Consider the following 21,632-nt stretch of genomic DNA (forward strand, 5'->3'; position numbering starts at 1 on the left):
GTTCAAAAACCACTTATTAAACACTACCTGCACTGACCTGCACAAAGAGTAATACTTTAAAGACAATCTGAGAAACAAGCTCTCCCCCATCCTTTAGTACTGTGGTGCCATGTTTGATTTTGTTTTTGGTGAGGCAGTTGGGGTTAAGTGACTTGCCCAAGGTCACACAGCTAGTAAGTGTCAAGTTTTTGAGGCCAGATTTAAACTCCGGGTCCCTGACTCCAGGTCCGGTGCTCTATCCACTGCACCATCTAGCTGCCCTGCCATGTTGTTTTAACAATGGCAGCAGTGGTGTTTTTTTAGTAGCTTTCTCAGCCAGCCAGGGATGCAAGTGTAGCCTGTGCATATCCAAAACTGTGACAACTCTTTTATTATTGGGACTATTATTTTTGTTAGGGCAGCTAGGTGGCTCAGTGGATAGAGTGCCTGGCCTGGAATCAGGAAACACATGAGTTCAAATCCAGCCTCAGATACTTATTAGTTGTGTGATCCTGGACAAATCACTTAACCCCATTTGCCTCAGTTGCCTCATCTGTAAAATGAGCTGGAGAAGGAAATGGCAAATGAGTGTCTTTGCCCAAATAGGGTCATGTAGAGTTGGTTACAACTGACACAACTAAACAAAAAATTGTTTCTATTAATAATAATCACAATTATTCTTATTATAGTGATTGAGCAAACATTTGTAGGATATCTGTTCTATGTAGGGTTATGTGCTATAGGAAAATACAAACTGGAATAAGACCCAAGTCCTGGCCTCTAGGAGTTTATAGTCTAGCATCAAAGAATCTCAGAGTTGGAAGGGCCCTTGAGTCTGCCCAATCCACCCTGTACCTCTACAAAAATCCCCCATAAGTCCTCATTCATCCTTCATTGAAGACCCCTAATGGGGGAGAACCCACTACCTCCCAAGGAAGCCCATTTCACTTTGGGAGAGCTCTAGTCCTTAGGAAGTTTTTATTTAAATTAAGCTTAAATTCTACCTCTGTGACTTCTATCCATTGCTCCCAATTCTGCTCTTTGGGGCTAAGAATTAGAAATCAAATCTTATTCCACATAAGAGTGCTTCAAATCCTTGAAGACATTCATTTATCATGTTCCTCTGAAACCTCATGTTTTCTTTCTTTCTTTTTTCTTTTTCTTTTTTTTTTGTGGGCAATGGGGGTTGAGTCAGTTGCCCAGGGTCACACAGCTAGTAAGTGTCAAGTGTCCGAGGCAGGATTTGAACTCAGGTCCTCCTGAATCCAGGGGCTGCGCCACCTAGCTGCCCCCAAAACCTCATGTTTTCAATGCTAACTATCCCCAGTCCTTGAACCAGCTATATGGCATTATCTGAGGGCACCAAATAAACTTCTCTGGATGCTTTCCAACATATAAATTTCCTTCCTAGAATAAGATGCTGAATATATAGAATATTAACCCAACTATTATTATTAATGACAATAATCACATGTTCAAGCTAAGACAATATTCCAAATGTAGTCTGATCAGGAAAAAGTACAGCCTAGATGGTCACCTCTTGTGTTCCAGTTGTTAATCTTTTCTTGAAGAAGCTTAAGAACTCATTCACGTTTTTTGGCCGCCCTATTCTCTGCAGGACTCATTTTGTTGCACTTTCAGATGAATTTGCTTGGTAACCTTGACTTCTCTATCTTTTACTTGGATTCTGTTTTTTTTTAACTCAAGACTTTACATGTTTCCCTACTGAATTTCATCTTCATGAATTTAGCTCAGTGTTCTAACCAGTAAAGATCTTTTTAAATATTTAATTCTCATTGATAACCATTAAGAGTGGAGAGGCATTCTTTTTAACCACTTTACCTTTCTTTCTAGGAGATAGAGCAGTCTGGACTTACCAATGGCAGAAAGACAAACATTGTATTTAAATTCTTGCCCCTCCTTTTTTTTTTTTTTTTATAAAAACCTCTCCGCAGTTTTTGACACTGTTTACCATTTCCTTTTCTTGGATAGGTTCTCTCCTCTTTTGACTTTCATGAACACTTCTGTCTACTAATTCTTCTTTTATGTCTGACTGTTCCCACTCTGTTGGATCAGCATCATCTCCCACCTCCATGAGTGGGTGTTCCCTAGGGTTCCATCCTGGCTTGTCTTATCTCTCCCTTCTGTGGATATCAGCTGTTTCTATGTGTTTATGGATTATGGGTTCATGGATTTGGATATGGATGTAACTTGAAGTCACCTGGTAAAATGCCCATTTTTTTAAATAGATGAGGAAACTGAGGCCTAGAGAGGTCAACTAACTTGCCCAGGGTAAAGCAGATAGTAAGTGGCACAGACATAATTTGAATTTAGGCTCTCCGACTTAAATCCAGTACTTTTTGTTTGTTCTCATCTTGTTCAGTTATAATCTTTAGGCATCTGACTCAAGATCTAATATCTAGCCTTAGATGCCCTTTTAAATTCTAGTCCCCAAATACTAACCATTTGGTATATATCTGGATGGTCTAATGGCAACTCAAACTCAGCATGGCCATGTTCCCCCTGTCCCTTAAATTCATCTCTTCTTCAAACTTCCTTATTTCTGTTGAGGACACAACAGTCCTCCCAATGACCCAGGCTCAATGTCGTCATACTTCACTCTTCCCTTCCTCCTTCCATCAAATGAGCTGCCAGATCTTGTTGAGTCTTGATCACATGCCTCTGCCCCCTTCTTTGTACTCACCCCTGTTATTGATGTTGCATCATTTTTCAGTCATGTCTAACTCTTTGAGAACTCTTTTGGGTTTTCTTGGTGAAGATACTAGAGTGGTTTGCCATCTCTTCTCCATTTCCTTTTATAGATGAGGCAACTGAGGCAAACAGGGTTAAGTGACTTTCATAGGGTCACATAGATAGTGAGTATCTGAGGCTGGATTTGAATTCAGATCTTCCCCAATTCTGGGCACTCTATCCATTGTGCCACCCAGCTGCCCACTTACACCACCAGTATCTATTTCAGACCCTCATCACCTCCCACCTGGACTATGGTAACAGCCTCCTAATTTATCTCCCCACCTTCATTCTCTTCCCTATTTCAGTTCATCTTCCAAAGAGCTTGCCAAAATAATTTCCCCTGAGGAATAGGTCTGACTGTATCATTTCCTTGTTCAAAAATCATCAGTTTTGCTTCCAGGATAAAATGTAAAGTGCCTGGCCTGGAATTTAGGGCCTTGGAGGCATAGTTGGAAGGGGCCCTAGCAGCTTTTTTTTTTTTTTGTAGGCAATGGGGGGTTAAGTGACTTGCCCAGGGTCACACAGCTAGTAAGTGACAAGTGTCTGAGGCCAGATTTGAACTCAGGTCCTCCTGAATTCAGGGCCGGTGCTTTAACCACTGCACCACTAGCTGCCCCCGGCCCTAGCAGCTTTGAAGCCGATGAAGTACTTTTCTCTTAACAGCTCTGTGAATGTAGGTAGTGCGTGCTAATGCTCATTTTATAGAAAAGAGAAACCAAGTCACACAATACTCAGAGGACTAGAAAGTCCTGTGAGATCAGAGGCTGGTCATTGTGATCCATGGCCCGCTGGGAAGCAGAGAGATCTGAGATCATTTCCTGCTGGGGTGACAACGGGGAACTTCACCAGGTTGGGGTCTAATTAGGACTGAGCCTCAAGTAAGAAATAGTGACTGAGGAAGGATTTGGTGGGGTGGAAGTTAAGTGTGCCTTTCAGGACTGAAGGGAAGGTCTCTATATCACTTAAAGTTTTTTTCTAAGCTATGGTTGCTTTTGGCAATACCTCAAAGAGTTTTATAGACCTTGTGCCCAGACTCACCAGTGGCTAGAAGGTGTGTCTGCAGGAGGCTGACTGTAGCACTTGCAAGAGCCTTTTGGAATGTTGAGTGTCTACGTGGGGGTGCTTAGTCTTATCACTAGAATCCTGGGCTAGGACATATCTGAGAAGTCACCTGGTGTACCCCTTCCCAACAGGTGGGACCATCCCTCAACCATTGTTATATAGATGAGAATTGACCTTGTTTCCAAAGATCTCCCGGGGAAGTAGATTTCTCAGCCTCCTTTGTCTTAGTCATCTCACACACATCATGCCTCTTTAATCATCCCCCTCCCCACAGGAATTTCCCCATATACTATTTCTCACTGTCAAAAAATTCTTCCTTAAGTCTAACTTGAAGCCCTCCTGATGCAGGAAGTAATCATAGCTTATTTTCTTTGCCCAAAGAGAATAGCTGATAACTATCTGTTTTGTAATGGACTTGAATGCTAATTGCTATTCCCTAGGTTACAATCTCCGAATCAGTGCACTAAGATGCATTCATACATCAAAAAGTTGTATTTAGTGCACTTTTGTTCTGGTTTTTTTTTTTTCATTCCTCTTTGCTGATTTTTGACCAATGGCATGAAGAAGGTGGGATCCTTGGTGAAAGGGGGAAGGGACTAGCTGACAGACATATACATATTTCTATGGAAAACTCATATAGATTAGGAAACTGAGACCCAATGTGGGGGACTGACCAGTGAAGGGGCACATAGATAATGAATGGCAGAACTATTGACATCTACAGGAAACAAAGGCCAGTGTTCATGTTATATTTGTCTGAATGTATCCATAAATACAAATATATGGATGGATACATTCTTCTTGATTCTAACTGCTCCCAGCCTCATAAGTGCCCTCATTACCTCCCATGTGGTAATTACCACTCTGTGCCTCAACATTCTTTTGCTCTGGTTGTTCCCTAGATCTGGCATGTCCTCCGTCCCTGTGCCTGCTGGACCTATCCTCTAAAGCCCATTTCAAATACTGCCTCCTTTAGGAAACCTCGCCCAATCACCTTGGTCTTATGACCTTTCCTTTCTAGCCCTCTGACATCCTTATGACTGAACAGAGCATTTATTAAGTGCTTACTGTGTACAACGTGCTGTGGATATGAACAGAAAATAAGACAGCCCCTACTCCCAAGGGCCTCCCATCCTGGCGGGAGAGACGAGGTACATGGAAGGCTTTAGGTGAAAGTCAGATGGAAGGGTCCCATGGTCCTTAGGGGGCAGCAGCAAAGTGGATAACAATGCCTCTCCTCTAATGTCACTTCCATCGATAAAGTCATCTCAGTTTCTGATGTTGAACCATTTATCAGTGCCAGGGACTTTCTTTTCTGGGTCTATGATAGATATGGCTATAGAACCTCCAGGAGTGGTTAGCTGCCAGGCTGCATCTCCACAGGACTTGCTTCTGGGAATGAAAGCCAAAGGCACTGGCCTGAGCTGTTTCCATCAGGATCCGAGGGGAGATTGTGGGAGAGAGTGGTGGCGGTGGTTTGACTCACTTAGTACGTGGTGCCTCTCTTCCCTCCCTCAGAGTGCCCCACTACCTCACGTAGGCTGGTCTGCCTGCTCTGTAAATGGCAGTTGGTAGCAGTTGGTGGGGATGGCTGGCCCCTTCTCTCTACAGGAGTTGCCTTGGCTAGGGGGTGCAGTGGATAGAGCTCTAGGCTTGGAGTCAAGAAGACCTGAATTCAGTATTTGACTTTAGACACTATCTGGGTGACACTGAGCAGATCATATAACCTCTGTTTGCCTCTATTTTCTTAAGTGCAAAATGAAGATAGTAATATGCAAGGGCCAGCTAGGTGGTGCAGTGGATAGAGCACCAGCCCTGGATTCAGGAGGACCTGAGTTCAAATCCGGCCTCGGACATTTAACACTTGCTAGCTGTGTGACCTTAGGCAAGTCACTTAATCCCAATTGCCTCACCAAAAAAAAAGATAGTAATATGTAAAGATCAGATAAAATGATATTTATAAAGTATAGTATCTGGCACATATTGGGTGCTATATAAATGCAATCATTATTATCCATTTCTATCCATTTGTCTTTTTGTGTGTGTGTGTGTGTGTATGTGTGTGTGTGTGTGTGTGAGAGAGAGAGAGAGGCAATTGGGGTTAAGTGACTTGCCCAGGGTCACACAGCTAGTAAGTGTGTAAAGTGTCTGAGGTCGGATTTGAACTCAGGTCCTCCTGAATCCAGGGCCGGTGCTCTATCCACTGTGCCACCTAGCTGCCCCTATCTGTCCATTTGTCTTAAAAATCCACATATATATATATATGTTTGTTTACATTGGCAAAATGGGCACATCTTCACGGGCTTATGTTTGTGGTTGAGCATGGATCATGTGTGAGTATGTCTATATATTAATCATATTTAAATAGCACTTGAATGAATGAGTGGCAAAAACCCCTATTTATTAAAATCTTAGTATGTGCCAAGCCCTACTGAGCACTGGGGATCCAAATACAAAAGTCCCTGCCTTCCTGGAGGTTGCATTCTAATGAACAGAGGAGACATTCTTAACTTACATTCCAATGGGGGAATGCTGCCCTGGGAAAGGGGTTTTAGTCTGGGGAGTTAGAATGATGAGTTAATCCATCCACAGGATACACCCTTTCCAGAAGAAATGGTAGTAATCAATTTGTTTACTGTTCCAAGAACAAGTGGCAGAAAACTGATTGAGGAAGGGATGGGATAGATTCCTGGTAGAAAGACAGAAGACAAGATGACAGGGGTGTACAGATATGAAGCATGATTTAGGGGTGGCTAGAGTCTATCAATCCCCTGTTCTGATCCAGGGCAACACCATCCTCCCAGCCCCTCAGGCTCACAATCTAAGCATCATCCTGGACTCCTCATTATCTCTCACCCCCATATCCAAGCTGTTGATAAGGCCTGTCGATTTCACATTTGCACTGTGTCCTGAATCTGCCCTCCTCTCTCCTTTGCCACTCATCATTCTTGTCTAGGACCTCATCTTCTCACACCTGGATTACTGTAATAGCTGCTGGGAGGTCTGCCTGCCTTAAGTCTTCCCTCCCCCCCACCCCCATTCCAATCCATCCTCCATTCACCAACTAAAGTGATTTTTCTGAAGCACAGGTCTGATCATGTCACAGCACCCCCTCCCACCCAACCTTCTCCATACATTCCAATGGCTTCCATTTGCCTCCAGGATCAAATATAAAAGGCTATGTTTGGCATTCAAAGCCCTTCGTAACCTAGCCACCCCCTACCTTGACAGTCTTCTACCCCTCTCCTACCCTCCACGTACTTTTCAGTCCAGGGACACTGGTCTCTTGACTGGTCTATGATCAAGATACTCCGTCTCTTAGCTCTGAGTATTTTCTCTGTCTCCCATACCTAGAACTCTCTCCCTCCTCATTGCTTCTTTTTTTGTTTGTTTTTTGTTTTGGTGCATGCAAGGAACCTCATTGCTTCTTACTAACTTCCCTGGCTTCCTTTAAGTTCCAACTAAAACCCTGTCTTCTACAGGAAGCCTTTCCCAACCTCTCTTAACTCTGGTGCCTTCCCTCTCTCATCCCTCTTTATGCTGTGTATAATTGGTTTGTACATATTTGTTATTTTCCCCTATTAGATTGTAAGCTCCTTGAGAGCAAGAACTATCTTGTCTCTTTTTTGCATCTCCATTGCATAGTACGGTGCCTGGCACATAGTAAATGCTTAATAAATATTTATCGACTGACTTAGTCAATCAGTAAGCATTTATTAAAATGCTATGTGCCAGGCACCCTGCTAATTACTGGGGATGTAGAGAAAGGCAAAAAACAGTCCCTGTACCCTTGTAGAGCTTTATTCTAGTGGAGGAGAAAACCTATAAATAAGTGGGGGCCTTGGTAACAGTTGGTTCAAGGTTTGTAAGGCTCTTTTCCTACCATAACCTTGTGAGGTAAACAGTGCAAGAATTATTTGCCCCCATGATAGGGAAACTGAGGCCCAGAGAGAAATGAACTGCCCATTGTTACTCAAAATACTTTAATACATCTGGGATTTCATCAGTGTAGATATTAGCTGCAACTATGTAGGTCATATTCTGTGTTACATAGTTAATAAGTGAAGGGGCTGTGTTTATGTGTGAGTCCATGAGTCTAGGTAGGGGTGACTAGTTAGATTTACTAACTACAAGTAGACCTCATGGATGACAGATTGCTGGATGAAAGACACGGTACTTGCTGCTTTCTCTCCTATTTCTGTCCTGGCAAAAGTTCACAAGTATGTCTTGGCAGGAAAACATATGGGAAGTAGAATTCTAGGCCTTCTCTTCTCTGGTGAAAATCGGTCATCTTTCCTCTAGTCTCAATTTAATTCAGTTGAAAAAAGAATTCTCCTTAAAGACTTTCGAGGCAATGTAGTGTAATGGAGGGAGTGCTGGGCTCAGTGTCAGCCAGATTTAGGCTTAAATTGTGGCTCTTATGCTGATTGCTTTTGTCACCTTGGGCAAGTCACTTGGCCAAGTTCATGTGCTTCTGACCACTCCTTAGGATTTATTTACTATATTATAAACAAGTTGAGATTAACCACTGGTGGAGGAAATTCCCTTACCAGAAGTTCCTCTCACTATTGAAATCATAGGTTGGTATCTGCACGTTAAACCCCTAGAGGGGTCTGCTGATAAATATTTAATAACAGACTCAACAAAAAAAAAAGTAAGCCTGATACACTATAACGTTTAATCTGCACTTTCTCCATCACTTTCCTAAGTCTAGACAATCTACAAAACAATAGATAAAGTCTTGATTTGTAGCTTATAGATTTCTAAGGTGTAAATGCTCACATTACAGGTTTAACAATCAACTTGCCTCATGACTCCAAGCTCACCCCTCAGCTCCTACTACCACAGAGAGAGTCCTGTGCTGGGTGACAAGTGCCTACCATCGCGGGGCCTGTGATCTGGGTTCTCATTTCCCTTTTCCTCAGTAGCTTGCTTCCTAACACAAGGTGATGCCTGTCTTTTCTTTCAGGGAGCCGTGAAGCTGCATTCACCTACGCAGTCATTGCTGCAGGTGTGGCCCATGCCATCACAGCCGCCTGTACACAGGGTAATCTGAGCGACTGTGGCTGTGACAAGGAGAAGCAGGGCCAGTATCACCGGGATGAAGGCTGGAAGTGGGGCGGCTGCTCAGCCGACATTCGCTATGGCATCGGCTTTGCCAAGGTCTTCGTGGACGCCAGGGAGATCAAGCAGAATGCCCGGACCCTTATGAACTTACACAACAATGAAGCTGGCCGCAAGGTAGGCAGGTGACAGGGTCTGGGAGGCAGGTGAAATGGGTTGGGGAGAGAAGGGCATCAGCTGTCAATTATACTGAAAGTAATATAATATTACTGGAAATATGTGATTAAGACATTTATATGGTTTTATATTTATATATTATAATGTATACAAATATATTTAAAACGTAGTCCACTGTTTAAAAAAAAACACTGCAAAATTGCAAATAATGCACTTCTCTGAGTGTGTGGGTGTATATATGTATTGTCTGAACCTATGACTTCATCAGTGTGGGGGAACTCCCTGGTGTAAAAGATTTATCCCCTGATGCAGATCTGCCATTTGTCTCTAACTTTCAGTCTTAGAGAGTTGTCACAGGTCCCTGAGGTGTGTGTGGGGGCGACCTGCTCTTGGTGATACAGTTCATGCATGGTAGAGGCAGGACCTGATATCCCATCATGCTGCTCATCCCTACATCCACATACATTGATTTAAGTTATATCCATCCCACTGTTAGTTCCCTTCTCCCCCTCATCAGTGGAACAAAAGCAAAATAAAGATGAACATGTTTCCTAGAAGCCTGAGGCTGCTTGGGACCTCTCTAAGCTCCTAAAGTATTTCAGCTGACTTCAACATGAGTCAGCAGCTACTGAGAAAGCTCGCATGAACTTAAGCAGTATTGATGGAATCCTGGTGGCCAGGACAGAGCAGGCGATTGATCGTCTGACTGGGAGTTGCCCTGGTCAGATACATCTGAAAGATGGGGTTAAGTTCTGCGGACTGCGTCTTAAGAATGACTTAGACGAATAGAAGTGTATCCAACAGAGGGTGACCAGGATGGTGAGAGATCTGGAAGCTATGTCAAAAAAAATAAGAGAAAGCTTGGAGGATTTGGGAGCACCCATTTGCTGCCTTCAGTTATCCAAAGGGCTTTCTTTTGCAAGAGGTAATAAACTTCTGCTTATTGGTCCAAATAGGACCAAGGAATGAAAGATACAGGGAGGAAGATTTTGGCTGGAGAGGTGAACTCATTACTAGTGAAATGGAATGAGCTTCTCCATGAATTCTCAGTCAGCGGTGTGTCCAAACAGAGACTGGATGACAACATGTGTCCAGATGTTGTAAAGGGAAGTCATACTAGAGGTTGAGATTAAACTGGATGTTGTCTAACGTCCCCTGTAATTCTAGGATTGTGTGATTCCAAGCCATGATGTTCTGACCTCCATATTTTTTTTGTATGTGTGCTTGTTATGACAAGATAAAGACCAGATATAGTTGGGAAGTCACTGTCAGTGTTCTTTGAAAGACCCTAGGGGACAGAAGTGCCCCCAAATTGAAATACGCCAAATGATACCCTAATTTTAAAAAGAGAACGAAGTGTGCCAGTTATTGGACAATAAGCTTGACTTTTGATTTCAGGCAAAATTCTAGAACACAGTAAAGGGAAGGTTAGTGAATATTGGAAAAGGAAGCTGTGCTCCTGAAGAGCTATTGTGACTAAGTCAAGAACAAGTCATGCCAACCTAACTTTGCTTTAGGCAAAGTTTACCAAGGTTTTTTTAAAAAAAACCAAATACTTCACACAGTTCTTCCACATTATACTTTTAGACCAGGTGAGAGATGTACAGTTATGTAGATTTCAGAACTGGTTAACTGGCCAAACCCAAAGAGTGGGAACCTGGAAGGTCTCTGCTTGAGTGTCCTAGGGATCTCTGTATGAGTCTGTGCTGCTTAACCTTTTATTAATCCATAATTTAATGGTTAAAGGCATCAATGACATGCCAGATTGGCCAGTGCCAATGGCCTATGTTGGATGTCAGAAGTAGGATCCATGGCCAATAAGCATTTATTAATAATTTCCTATATTCCTTGCAAGGAACTAGGCTCTGGTGACACAAATACAAAGAATGAAACAATCCCTACTCTCAAAGAGTTTACATTCTGACAGGAGAGGAGAAATAAATACAAAGTTAAATGGAATTTATTTAGGGAGGGAAGGTATCAGCAGCTGGGAGGATGAGGAAAGCCTTTGTGTATAAGATAGTACCTGATCTATATCATAAAGGAAGAGAAGGATTCTGTGAGGTGAATATAAAAAGGAGAGAGTACATTCCAGCCATGGATCTCAATGGCATGGAGATAAGAATGGAATATCATCTGTTTTTGTCTTGTCTTAAAAAATTGGTTTATTTATTTATTTTTAAACATTCATTAAAAAAAATTGAGTCTCAAATTCTCTCCTTCCCTTCCCTCCCACACTGAAAAAGGCAAGCAATATGATGTCAGTTATAAATGTGAAGTCATGCAAAACATTTCCATATTACTCATATTGCAAAAAAGAAAAGTCAAGAAACATAAAGAAAGTGAAAAAAGTAAGCTTTAATCTGCACTCAGACTCCACCAGTTCTTTCTCTGGAGGTGGATAGTATTTTTCATCATAGGTCCTTTGGAATCGTCTTGGATCATTGTATTGATGAGAGTAGTCAAGTCTTTCACAGTTGATCATCCATACAATATTGTAGTTGCTGTGCACAAGGTTTTCTTGGTTCTGCTCCCTTCACTTTGTATCAGTTCATATAAATCTTCCCAGGTTTTCTGAAACCATCCTGCTCATCATTTCTCATATCACAATAGTATTTCATCACAATCATGTACCACAATTTGTTCAGCTATTTCTCAGTTGATGGACATCCCCTAAATTTCTAATTCTTTGCCAACACAAAAAGGAGCTGCTATAAATATTTTTGAATACATCAGTCCTTTCCCCTTTTCTTTGATCTCTTTGGGATGTAGAACTAGTAGTGGTATTGCTGGTTCAGAGGAAATACACAATTATATAGCCCTTTGGGCATAGTTTCAAATTGTTTTCCAGAATGGTTGAACCAGTTTACAACTCCATCAACAATTCATTAGTGTACCTATTTTTCCACATCTCCTCCAGCAATTTATCATTTTTCTTTTCTGTCATATTATCCAACCTGTTAGTATGAGTTGATACTTCAGAATTGTTTTAACTTGCATTTCTCTAACTGATATTGATTTAAAACATTTTTATGTGACTATTGATAGTTTTGATTTTTTCTTCTGAAAACTGCCTGTTCATATCCTTTGACAATTTATCCACTGGAGAATGGCTCTTATTTTTTATAAAATTGTCTCAGTTCCCTTTGTATTTGAGAAATAAGGCCTTTATCAGAGAAACTTGCTTTAAATTTCCCCCAGTTTCCTACTTTTCTTATAATTTCAGCTCCATCAGTTTTGTTTGTGCAAACCTTTTAAATTTAATATAATCAAAATTATCCATTTCATTTCTTGTGATCCTATCTCTCATTTGTTTATAAACCCTTCCCTTATCCATAGATCTGACAGGTACATTTTCCCATGCTCCTTTAATTTACTTATGATTTCACCCTTTATTTCTTAAATCATTTACCCATTTTTAACCTTATTTTGGATTACAGTGTGAGATGTTGGTATATGTCTAGTTTCTGCCATACTGCTTTCCAGTTTTCCCAGAAATTTTTGTCAAATGGTGACTTCTTACTCCAACAGCTGAGATCTTTGGGTTTACCAAACACTAGTCAAATACAATGGTCATTTACTACTGAATACTGTGTACTGAATCTATTCTATTGATCTACCATTCTAAAAATGGAGTATCATTTGTGAGGAACAGAGAAAGTGATAGTCTGGCCAGGATATCAGAGTTTCTGAGGGGTTATAATGTATGCAGGGGATAAAAAAAATCATGGGATGTGGGGATGTCCAGGTGAATTTGAGAAGATAAAAATTTAATAAGGATAGGAGTAGAGCGGTATTGTTAAGTTCAAAAAAATCAACATCACAAGATGTGGCTAGGTAGCAGTTTGATTTAAAAAAAAAGCTCAGGTGTTTAAATGGTTGGAACTTTAATAATATGAGCAAACAGTATGATATAATAGCCAAGAAAGCTAAAATTATCTTAGTCTGTATTAAAGAAAGGAATACAGCATCTGGTAGTAGGGGGCTTGATAATTTTTATGTCTGTTGCCCTCGTCAAATCACATCTGGATCATTGTGTTCTGTTACCAGTGTCATATTATAGGAATGACATTGAGAAGAGGAAAATCATCCAGAAGAAGGTGATTGGGATGGAGAAGAGTTTTGAGATCATGCCATATGGTTGGCTGAGGGAGCAGGGGAATGTTTAGCCTGGAGAAAAGAAGACTTGGGTCCAGGGGTGGGGCAGGAGAGCTATTTTCAGGTATTTGAATGGCTGTCATATGGAAGAGGGATTAGATTTGTTTTCTCATGGGCCCAAAGGGGAGAACTGGGAGCGACTGTTTACAAAGAGGCAAATTTAGGTTAGGTTTGATGTAAGGAGAAACTTCTCAATAACTAGAGCTCTCCCAGAGTGGACAGCTTGGTAAGTGGATTGCAGCCCCCACCTTCCTCCCAAGACCTTCCAACACAGGCTGGATGGGCACTCATTGAGCTTTCTTAGCACAGTGCCTGGAACATGGTAGGAGCTAAATAACAATTGATTGATTGATTGATTGATATATTGTAGGGTGGACTCTTGTTCAGATACAGATCACACTGGATGACCTTGCAGATTCCTTTTAACTCTGGGATCTGTGAGATTTGGGGATCCTGGGATTGAGGCAACCAGAATATGGTGGGAGGCAGCTGTGCTGTCGAACTAAGCAACCTGTGATACTCCCAAGCAGTGCCCGAACCAGATTAAAATGTAATTAGGGAATGCTTCACAAAATAAAAATACAACAGTATAAATAATGTTAATGTGTGGCTTTCCAAATCAATATGCAGCCAGCAGGGATCTGTTTCTGTTTGAGTTTGACAGCACTGGTGTAGAGGACCAGACAGAGTTCAAAGACTTGGGTTCTAGTCTGGGACTCAGTTTCCTCATTTGGAAGATTCGGTTCCATCCAGCAAGCAACAAAGTGTCTCTAGGCACTGTACTCGGTGGTGGGGATACAAATACAAAACCAAAATGAAAATCAGGGGTTTGGTTAGATGGAATTTTTAATATCATGACAACTATTTCAACATAATTAGTTTCCCTTGCAGTTCTATATATTTTATTTTATGCATTTAAAAACATGATTCTTATAAGGGGTCCCTGGGCTCATGCAGACTGCCAGAGGGGTCCATAACACTCAAAAAGATGAAGAACCCCTGGATTAGATGATCTCTAAATTCTCCTCCCTCTCTAAAAACCTATCAGTCTATGAGATCATAATGGGCGCAGCATAGCCTTTACATTGTAGCATCCTCCTTCCCGAATAAAGGAAGCATGAGCTGATAGAAAGAGTCAGGGGGTAGAGAGTCAGGAAACCTGGCACCATTCACAAACTGGGGGACCTTGTACATCAGTTTCCTTATTCATCAACTGGGATAAGGCATCCCTGCCCTGCCTGCTGTGAGCAGATTGTTGGCTAGATCCAAGGTTTGGATGTGTGTAAAAATACTTAAAAGGGGGGAAAATTGAAAGATTGTACAGCTTCTAGAAAAGGAGACTGCAAGGCCCCTGTGTCTGAGGATTGGGAGCTGGTGATAGCAGCCTCAGCTACTGTGCAGCTGAATTGGATTCCCTTCAGGCTCCGACATGCCTCTTCATCAGCACGGTAATTGCTATAGGATCACTTTCCAGCCGGCTGGCTGGCTCCCCTGACACTTTGTGAAGCACTGGCTTGGCAGGAGATCCCAGAGAGCCACTCAGTCTCTCCTTCTCTCTCTCTCTCTCTCTCTCTCTCTCTCTCTCTCTCTCTCTCTCTCTCTCTCTCTCTCTCTCTCTCTCCCTTTCCCTATCTCTATCTCTCCTCTCTCTCTCTCTCTCTCTCTCTCTCTCTCTCTCTCTCTCTCTCTCTCTCTCTTTCTCTCTGTCTCTCTCTCTCTCTCTCTCTCCCTTTCCCTATCTCTCCCTCTCCCTCTCCCTTTCCCTCTCTCTCCCTCCCTCTCCCTCCCTCCCTCTCTCTCTCTCTCTCTCTCTCCTCTCTCTCTCTCTCTCTCTCTCTCCTCTCCCTCTCCCTCTCCCTCTCTCTCCCTTCCTCTCCCTCCCTCCCTCCCCCCCCCCTCTCTCTCCCTCCTTCCCTCCCTCCCCTCCATCTCTCCCCCCTCATCTGATGGAATGGAAAACACACTGACCAGGGTTATCTGATGTGAAAGCAGGCTGAAAACATGTGAGACATGGGGTGTGGTCATATTGGGGGGGGCAGAGCCCATATTCTAGAATTATAGACTCTTCCCAAAGGATTGATTCTGGTCGTGTTACCTTCCCTGCTCAAAAACCTTCAATGTCTGCCTACTACCCTATTGATTGAATTCCAGACTTCCCTGATGGCTTTTTAAGACCCAACCTTATCTCTCCAGATTTACCTTCCATTATTACCTTTCATTTAGCCCATGCTGTCACCCCACTGGACTGCTCTCTTTTCCTGTACTCTCTAATCATGGCATACATATTTTTTCACATCCATTGTTTTACTCGTGCTGTTCCCTCCCATTTGGAATACCCTTTCCCCTCCAGCTTTGTCTAATTTTTATCCATCCTTTGAGGTCCAACTCAAATACCAGTCCTCCATTTAACTTCCTTCCCATAGTAACTTTGTTGGTATCTCATTTGTAGTGTTTCTCACATTCTGTCTCCCATTAGAATTATTTTTGTATATGTCTTATCTGCCCTACAAGAATATAAGTTTCTTCTGAGTAGGGACTGGGTCTTGGTCATCTTGGTATCCTCTTTGCATAGGGCCTTAGGTATAGTAGGTGCCCAGTAATACTTGTTGATTATCATCCCAAAACACCATATTTGTTTTTTTTTTTTAATGGGGCAATGAGGGTTAAGTGACTTGCCCAGGGTCACACAGCTAGTAAGTGTCAAGTGTCTGAGGCTGGAGTTGAACTCGGGTCCTCCTGAATCCAGGGTCAGTGCTTTATCCACTGTGCTACCTAGCTGTCCCTAAAATGCCATATTTGAAAGGACTCTTCGAAGTGATTTTACAGTGGAGGAAATCGAGGCTTAATAAATTATTTATTTTTTTAGTGAGGCAGTTGGGGTTAAGTGACTTGCCCAAGGTCACACAGCTAGTAAGTGTTAAGTGGCTGAGGCTGGATTTGAACTCAGGTACTCCTGACTCCAGGGCAGGTGCTCTATCCACTGCGGCCACCTAGCTGCCCTGAGGCTTAATAAATTTAAGGTCCGGAAACCAGGTCTCCTGACTTCTATCCCAAAGTCATTTCCATTAGGCAAGATCATAGGATCCCAGATTTAGAGTTGGAAGGAAGCTTTGAGGCTGCTGAATCCATTTTATAGATGAAGAAACTGAGGTTGATAGGTTAATTAACTTGACAAATGTCACACAGCCAGTAAATGTCTGATGCTGGATTTGAATTCAGGTCTTTGTGACTCCAGGTCCAACGCTCTACTCAGTGTGGCACCTTGCTGATTCTAGACGTAGGCACGTTAGAGTACAGTGTGGATGTACTGATGTTAAGGCTTGGCACAACCATGTTAAGGCAGGTGGTGTACATGTTGGGGCAGGATGTGGCACTTAGGGTGCACACATGGTAGAGTGTGGTAAGGGGTGACATTTGGTCAAATAGTGAAGCTTGAGCAGTCTCTTTTGTTGTGCCTTCCTATATTCCTTTCTTATGCCCCTTGTCTCTCTTCCAGACTGTCCTAAGGCACCTGACTTGTAGGCCTCCCCAGGCCTGCCCTTCCCTATAGTATCCCATGCTTAGGAACTTCCCTTCCTCTTCCTACTATAAAAACTCACCAGCCTGGGCCCTGTCTTCTCTTCTTTCCTCCCGATTCATTTGATTAGCCTGTTTGAACTAGGGAATAAGTGATAATAAATCACTGTTACTCTGTTGAGGGGATATTTTCAATTAATGGTGGTGTTCAGAAGACTGACTGAATGAATCCAAAAGTCCAAAAAGAATGAATCTCTCATTGTAGATTTAATGACCTAGTGGTAAGGCCAATGGGGGAGATATTTTGGATCTGGGGTGGGGAAGACCTTCCCATTGGCTCTGACTATTACATTGTGTGGCAAGGACTGATCCCATCTAGTCCTTATGTGTCCTGGAACAGAACTAGAAGGAAGATGAGCTAGGGGTCTGAGTGACACCATCTGCTGGGATGAACAGGCAGCTGTGAGCAGGCAAGCCCTAATCCATCCTTTTCCAGCTTCCTCTATGCTCTCTTCCTAGCTCATCTCCCGGCTGACAGTCAACCACGGGAGAGCTGTGCATTCTTTTCCTTTCTCTTTTGGGTCCCTGCCTGTTGGCACCATCTGGACTCGATGACCTTCCAGGACCCTCCTAGATTTAAATCTACAGTCTCAGGATCTAACCCCAGTTGGCTTCTGCTTCACCAGCTCTACTCACTGGGCTTGTGGGATCATAGGTCACGGGCTTGGAAGGCACCTGGGGGTTGTCAAGGCCAATCCTCTCATTTTACAGATAAGGAAATTAAGGGTCCAGAGCCCCCTTACCAGAGGATCAGGGACTTGGCTGTGGTCATGTAGGTATTAAAAATGGAATAGGGATTTGAACCTAGGTCCTCTAAGTTCAAGATCTTTCCATTAATAATAATAATATCTGATAGTTATATAGCGTATATATTTATACATATGTGTATATATGAATATATGTGATATAGAGAAATATGTACCTTTCCAGGCTTTCTTTTTGAGCCTTAGCAACTATGGAATAGAAATTACAGATCTTGGTATCATGATTAATATTACTATTGTATACAGAAACTATATTATTATGTTACATATATTACACACATGTACTATTTATGTGTATGCATATGTGTGTATATGTGTGTATGTATGTATGTATATATATATATATAATTGCCCCCATTTTACAAATAACAAAGTTGAGGCTCAGAGAGATTAAAATCCTTGAATTTAGTCTCTCAGCTAGTTAGTGCCAGAGGCAAGATTTGAACACAGATCTTGACTTAAATCTAGCCCCTTATCTACTATACCATGCTGTCTCTTACTGTATCATTCTAGATGTGATTTGCTCCTGGAGTCTTTTCCTTCATTTTGAATAGTTGTATTAGGCTGGGTGTATTTCTTTGTGTGCATGGGACCCAAGTAATACTCTCTTTTCTATGGGTACCCCAGGTATGGGGCCAGGATGAGTTTATACAGTAGCTCCCAGAACAGGAGTGAAGAACACAGACCTATGGGCTTCAAGACCATTTTGCTCCAGGTTGGACCAGCTGTGGGGTCCAGAGCAAGGCTGCAGGATGGATCCTTCTGGCACTGCCCCAAGTCTGGCTAGGCTCCTGCCTGTGGCTGCTCTTGTCACCCCCCTGATTGCAGAGCAGTTGGAGCTGTTGTTCCTCCAAGGATCGAGGAGGTGGGTGTGTTTGAGAAGGGAGAGTAGAAGCATGTGTCCTTTATGCCTTCAAAGGGGAGGAAGAGAGGCACTCCAGAGAGCCTTGTCTCTATCAGTGGCTGCTATCAAGGATTGAGATGAAGGGGAAGGGAGCGTGAGACACTTCTGTTGTTTTTAGGGCCTGTCATCCTCTGTCACTTGCTTGCTCTGTATGGGTGGTGAGGACAAGATCAAATTGCTTTTTTCCCTCTTCTGGCTGCCCTTTGTCTCTCCCTTCTCTCCCTCCCCATCCCCCTTCCCTGAACAGCTAGCCTGTGTTGGGGCTCCTGAGTCATCGTGATCCATCATTACCTGGTCTCCCATGACCAGAGAGCAAGGGCACCTCAAGGTGGCTTTTGCTTGGCTGTCTCTCCCTAGACCAGGGACAGAAGAGCCCCAGTCATTTGTGGGAGAGAGGGCTTGAGGGGATACCTTCTTAAGCTGTGGGGTCTTGTCTGGGGCTGTCTGGAATGAGGAGAGCTCTGGGGAAGTGTGAGGATGAAACATGCTTTCCCTCCTAGGAATCTCCTATATGGGGCTGAGAAGTGCCCTGAGGCCAGGTTAGGAAGTGGTTTCTAATACCAGCCTCGATCAGAGTCCTGTAACACTAGCAAAAAAGACGTCAGCAGTCTATTCATCATTATGACCAAGTGGGATTCTTACCAAGGATGCAAGGATGGTTCATTGGCAGGAAAACAATCTAGGAAACAGTCTTAGCTGAGGAAAGGAATCACCCTGCCTAACACCATCTCACTTCTATGAAGGCAGCGTGGTGTCATGTATAGCGTGCTAGGCACAGAGTCAGAAGTTCAAATTACTCTGATCCTGGGGGCAGCTAGGTGGTGCAGTGGATAAAGCACCAGCCCTGGATTCAGGAGGACCTGAGTTCAAATCTAGCCTCAGACACTTGACACTTACTAGCTGTGTGACCCTGGGCAAGTCACTTAACTCTCATTGCCTTGCAAAAAAAAAAAAAAAGAAAGAAAGAAACAAATTACTCTGATCCTTATTCCCTGTGTGATCTTGGGTGAGTCATTCTCTGGGCTTGGGTTTTCTTGTCTGTAAAATGGGCAGGTTGTACTAAAGGCTTTCTAGCCTGAAAATCTATGATTCTATGGCTATCAAGCAACTGGTAAATAGGTATTGTGCCCTGACTGTGTACAAACACTGCCTGGGGTAGACTGGAGAAGTACTAGACCCAGTGTCCGTCCACAAGGAGCCTCCGACCAAGCTGGGGAGATCAGACTAGTGGCCAGTGTTTTCTCCCACCTCAAGTAAGGTGAATATATTTATATGCATGTATACATTTACATATACACACATATGCAATACATATGCATATATCCATATATCTATATCTATCACATATTTGTATGTATGTTTACTTGCTATTTCCCTCCTGTAGAATGAAATCTCTCAGGGGCAGGGACTATTTTTGGTTTTTGCATTGTGTACTCAGTGCTTGGCACAGAGCCTGGCATATCAGGCATTTAAGAAATGTTTATTGGATTTATCATATTGAAAATTTGCACTCACAAAAAGCTGCCTAATGATGTAAGGCCAGTTGTCATGTGTGTTAAGGGGATGGAACACACAGCACCTGCTACAGGGGCTCAGAGAAGAGAGAGGTCCTACGGGCAGGTGGGTTCAGGGAGGGCTGCCTGGAAGAGGCTGAGCTTAAACTGGTTCTCGAAGGATAAATGCAGGCAGGCTGAATCGGGATGGCTATTTCAGGTAGAGAAAAGGCATGAACTGAAAGCAGCAGGGAGCAGAGTTGTAACCAGGCATATTTTCACCTGGGGCAAAAACTGTGGAGGGAGGCTGGGGAATTGTAGTCATGCAGAGGAATAGACTGACCTCAGATGCAGTTAGGCCAGAGCTGATCAGACTGTGAAGCTTATTGGGGGTGGGGAAGAATCATTTGCCTAAGTTAGGAGAGCGATGGCTACAAAGCTAGAATGGTAGGTTGGGACCAGCTTTCCTGGCTTCTCACTCAGTACCCATCCCTCTTCCCTGGACAATCTTGTGCTTGTACCTGTTTTAAGAGCTTATAGTATTTAAAAGGGAAGCCTAAATCCGCAAATAATCAACAGGGTGAAAAGTTCATGGGATTTTAGAGTGGGAAGGTTCTTTTAAAAATCATTTAGTCCTGTTCCTTCCTTCATTTTACTGACAAGGAAACCGAGGCTCAAAGAGGAGAAATAGCTTGCCCGACATCATGCGTGTTGCAAGCCATAAGGCTGGGATTCTCAATTGGCACCTGCTTGACCATGTGCTAGCATCCTCCTGTGACTGACCAGCCAGTGTGAATGGCTCAGACTCTGTAAGCAAACTTGGCGCATTGGGTTCATCTATATATCTAATCTGGGGACCCAGGGCCTTGACCTTCTTCCTCATTAATATCGTCTTTGCTGACACCCTCTGTGTTGGTTTGGCCCCATACACGTCCTGCTTTTTCAGGCTCCAGCTCTTCATGACTTTGGGGTGTGTGTGTGTGTGTGTGTGTGTGTGTGTGTGTGAAGCAATTGGGGTCAAGTGACTTGCCCAGGGTCACACACCTAGTAAGTGTTAAGTGTCTGAGGCCGGATTAGAACTCAGGTCCTTCTGACTCCAGGGCTGGTGCTCTATCCACTGCGCCACCTAACTGCCCCACCTAACTGCCCCTCTTCATGACTTTGTAATTCTTCCTAGTGTAGGCACCCCCTTTACATATACAGATGGCCATCTCTTTATGACCTAGTAGATTGTCTTCAAGAGATGCTGTGACCAAAACATTTATTACCTGTGGCTAACCTACCAGTCAGTCAGTCAACAAGCATTTATTTATAGTACTTATATTGGGCTAAGGGCTCCAGATACAAAGAAAAAACAATAAAGCCCCAAACAAATCAAAATAAGGCTTCTCCCTTCAAGGAGCTCACATTCTAATGGGAGATACAGAAAAATGCAAGCTACATGTATACATAAAAGCACATTGATCTGTATCTCATCATGTAAATTATACATATATTGTATAATGCACATTATACATCTATTAAATTATAATGAACATAGAAGTTAACTGATATACATTACACTCATATTAGACACATCACATCATATAATAGACATGCATGTCCTTTAAAATGTATCTCATCATTTACATGTTTCTCCCATATACCTATATTTACATATAAATAAATATATCTGTATACATATATCCATACATAAATGCA

At 42.8% G+C, this 21,632-nt stretch overlaps 1 protein-coding gene across 1 annotated transcript in view; it reads left to right on the top strand.

The window, feature by feature from the left end:
- WNT7A (Wnt family member 7A) overlaps window positions 1–21,632 on the top strand; it is an 82,221-nt gene that overhangs the window by 25,602 nt on the left and 34,987 nt on the right. The window contains exon 2 of the mRNA XM_043975981.1: window positions 8,765–9,036. Coding sequence (XP_043831916.1) covers window positions 8,765–9,036 — 272 coding nt within the window. The remainder of the gene's footprint in view (window positions 1–8,764; window positions 9,037–21,632) is intronic.

This window comes from Dromiciops gliroides, chromosome 1, assembly GCF_019393635.1.
Source record: "Dromiciops gliroides isolate mDroGli1 chromosome 1, mDroGli1.pri, whole genome shotgun sequence".
Lineage (NCBI taxonomy): Eukaryota > Metazoa > Chordata > Mammalia > Microbiotheria > Microbiotheriidae > Dromiciops > Dromiciops gliroides.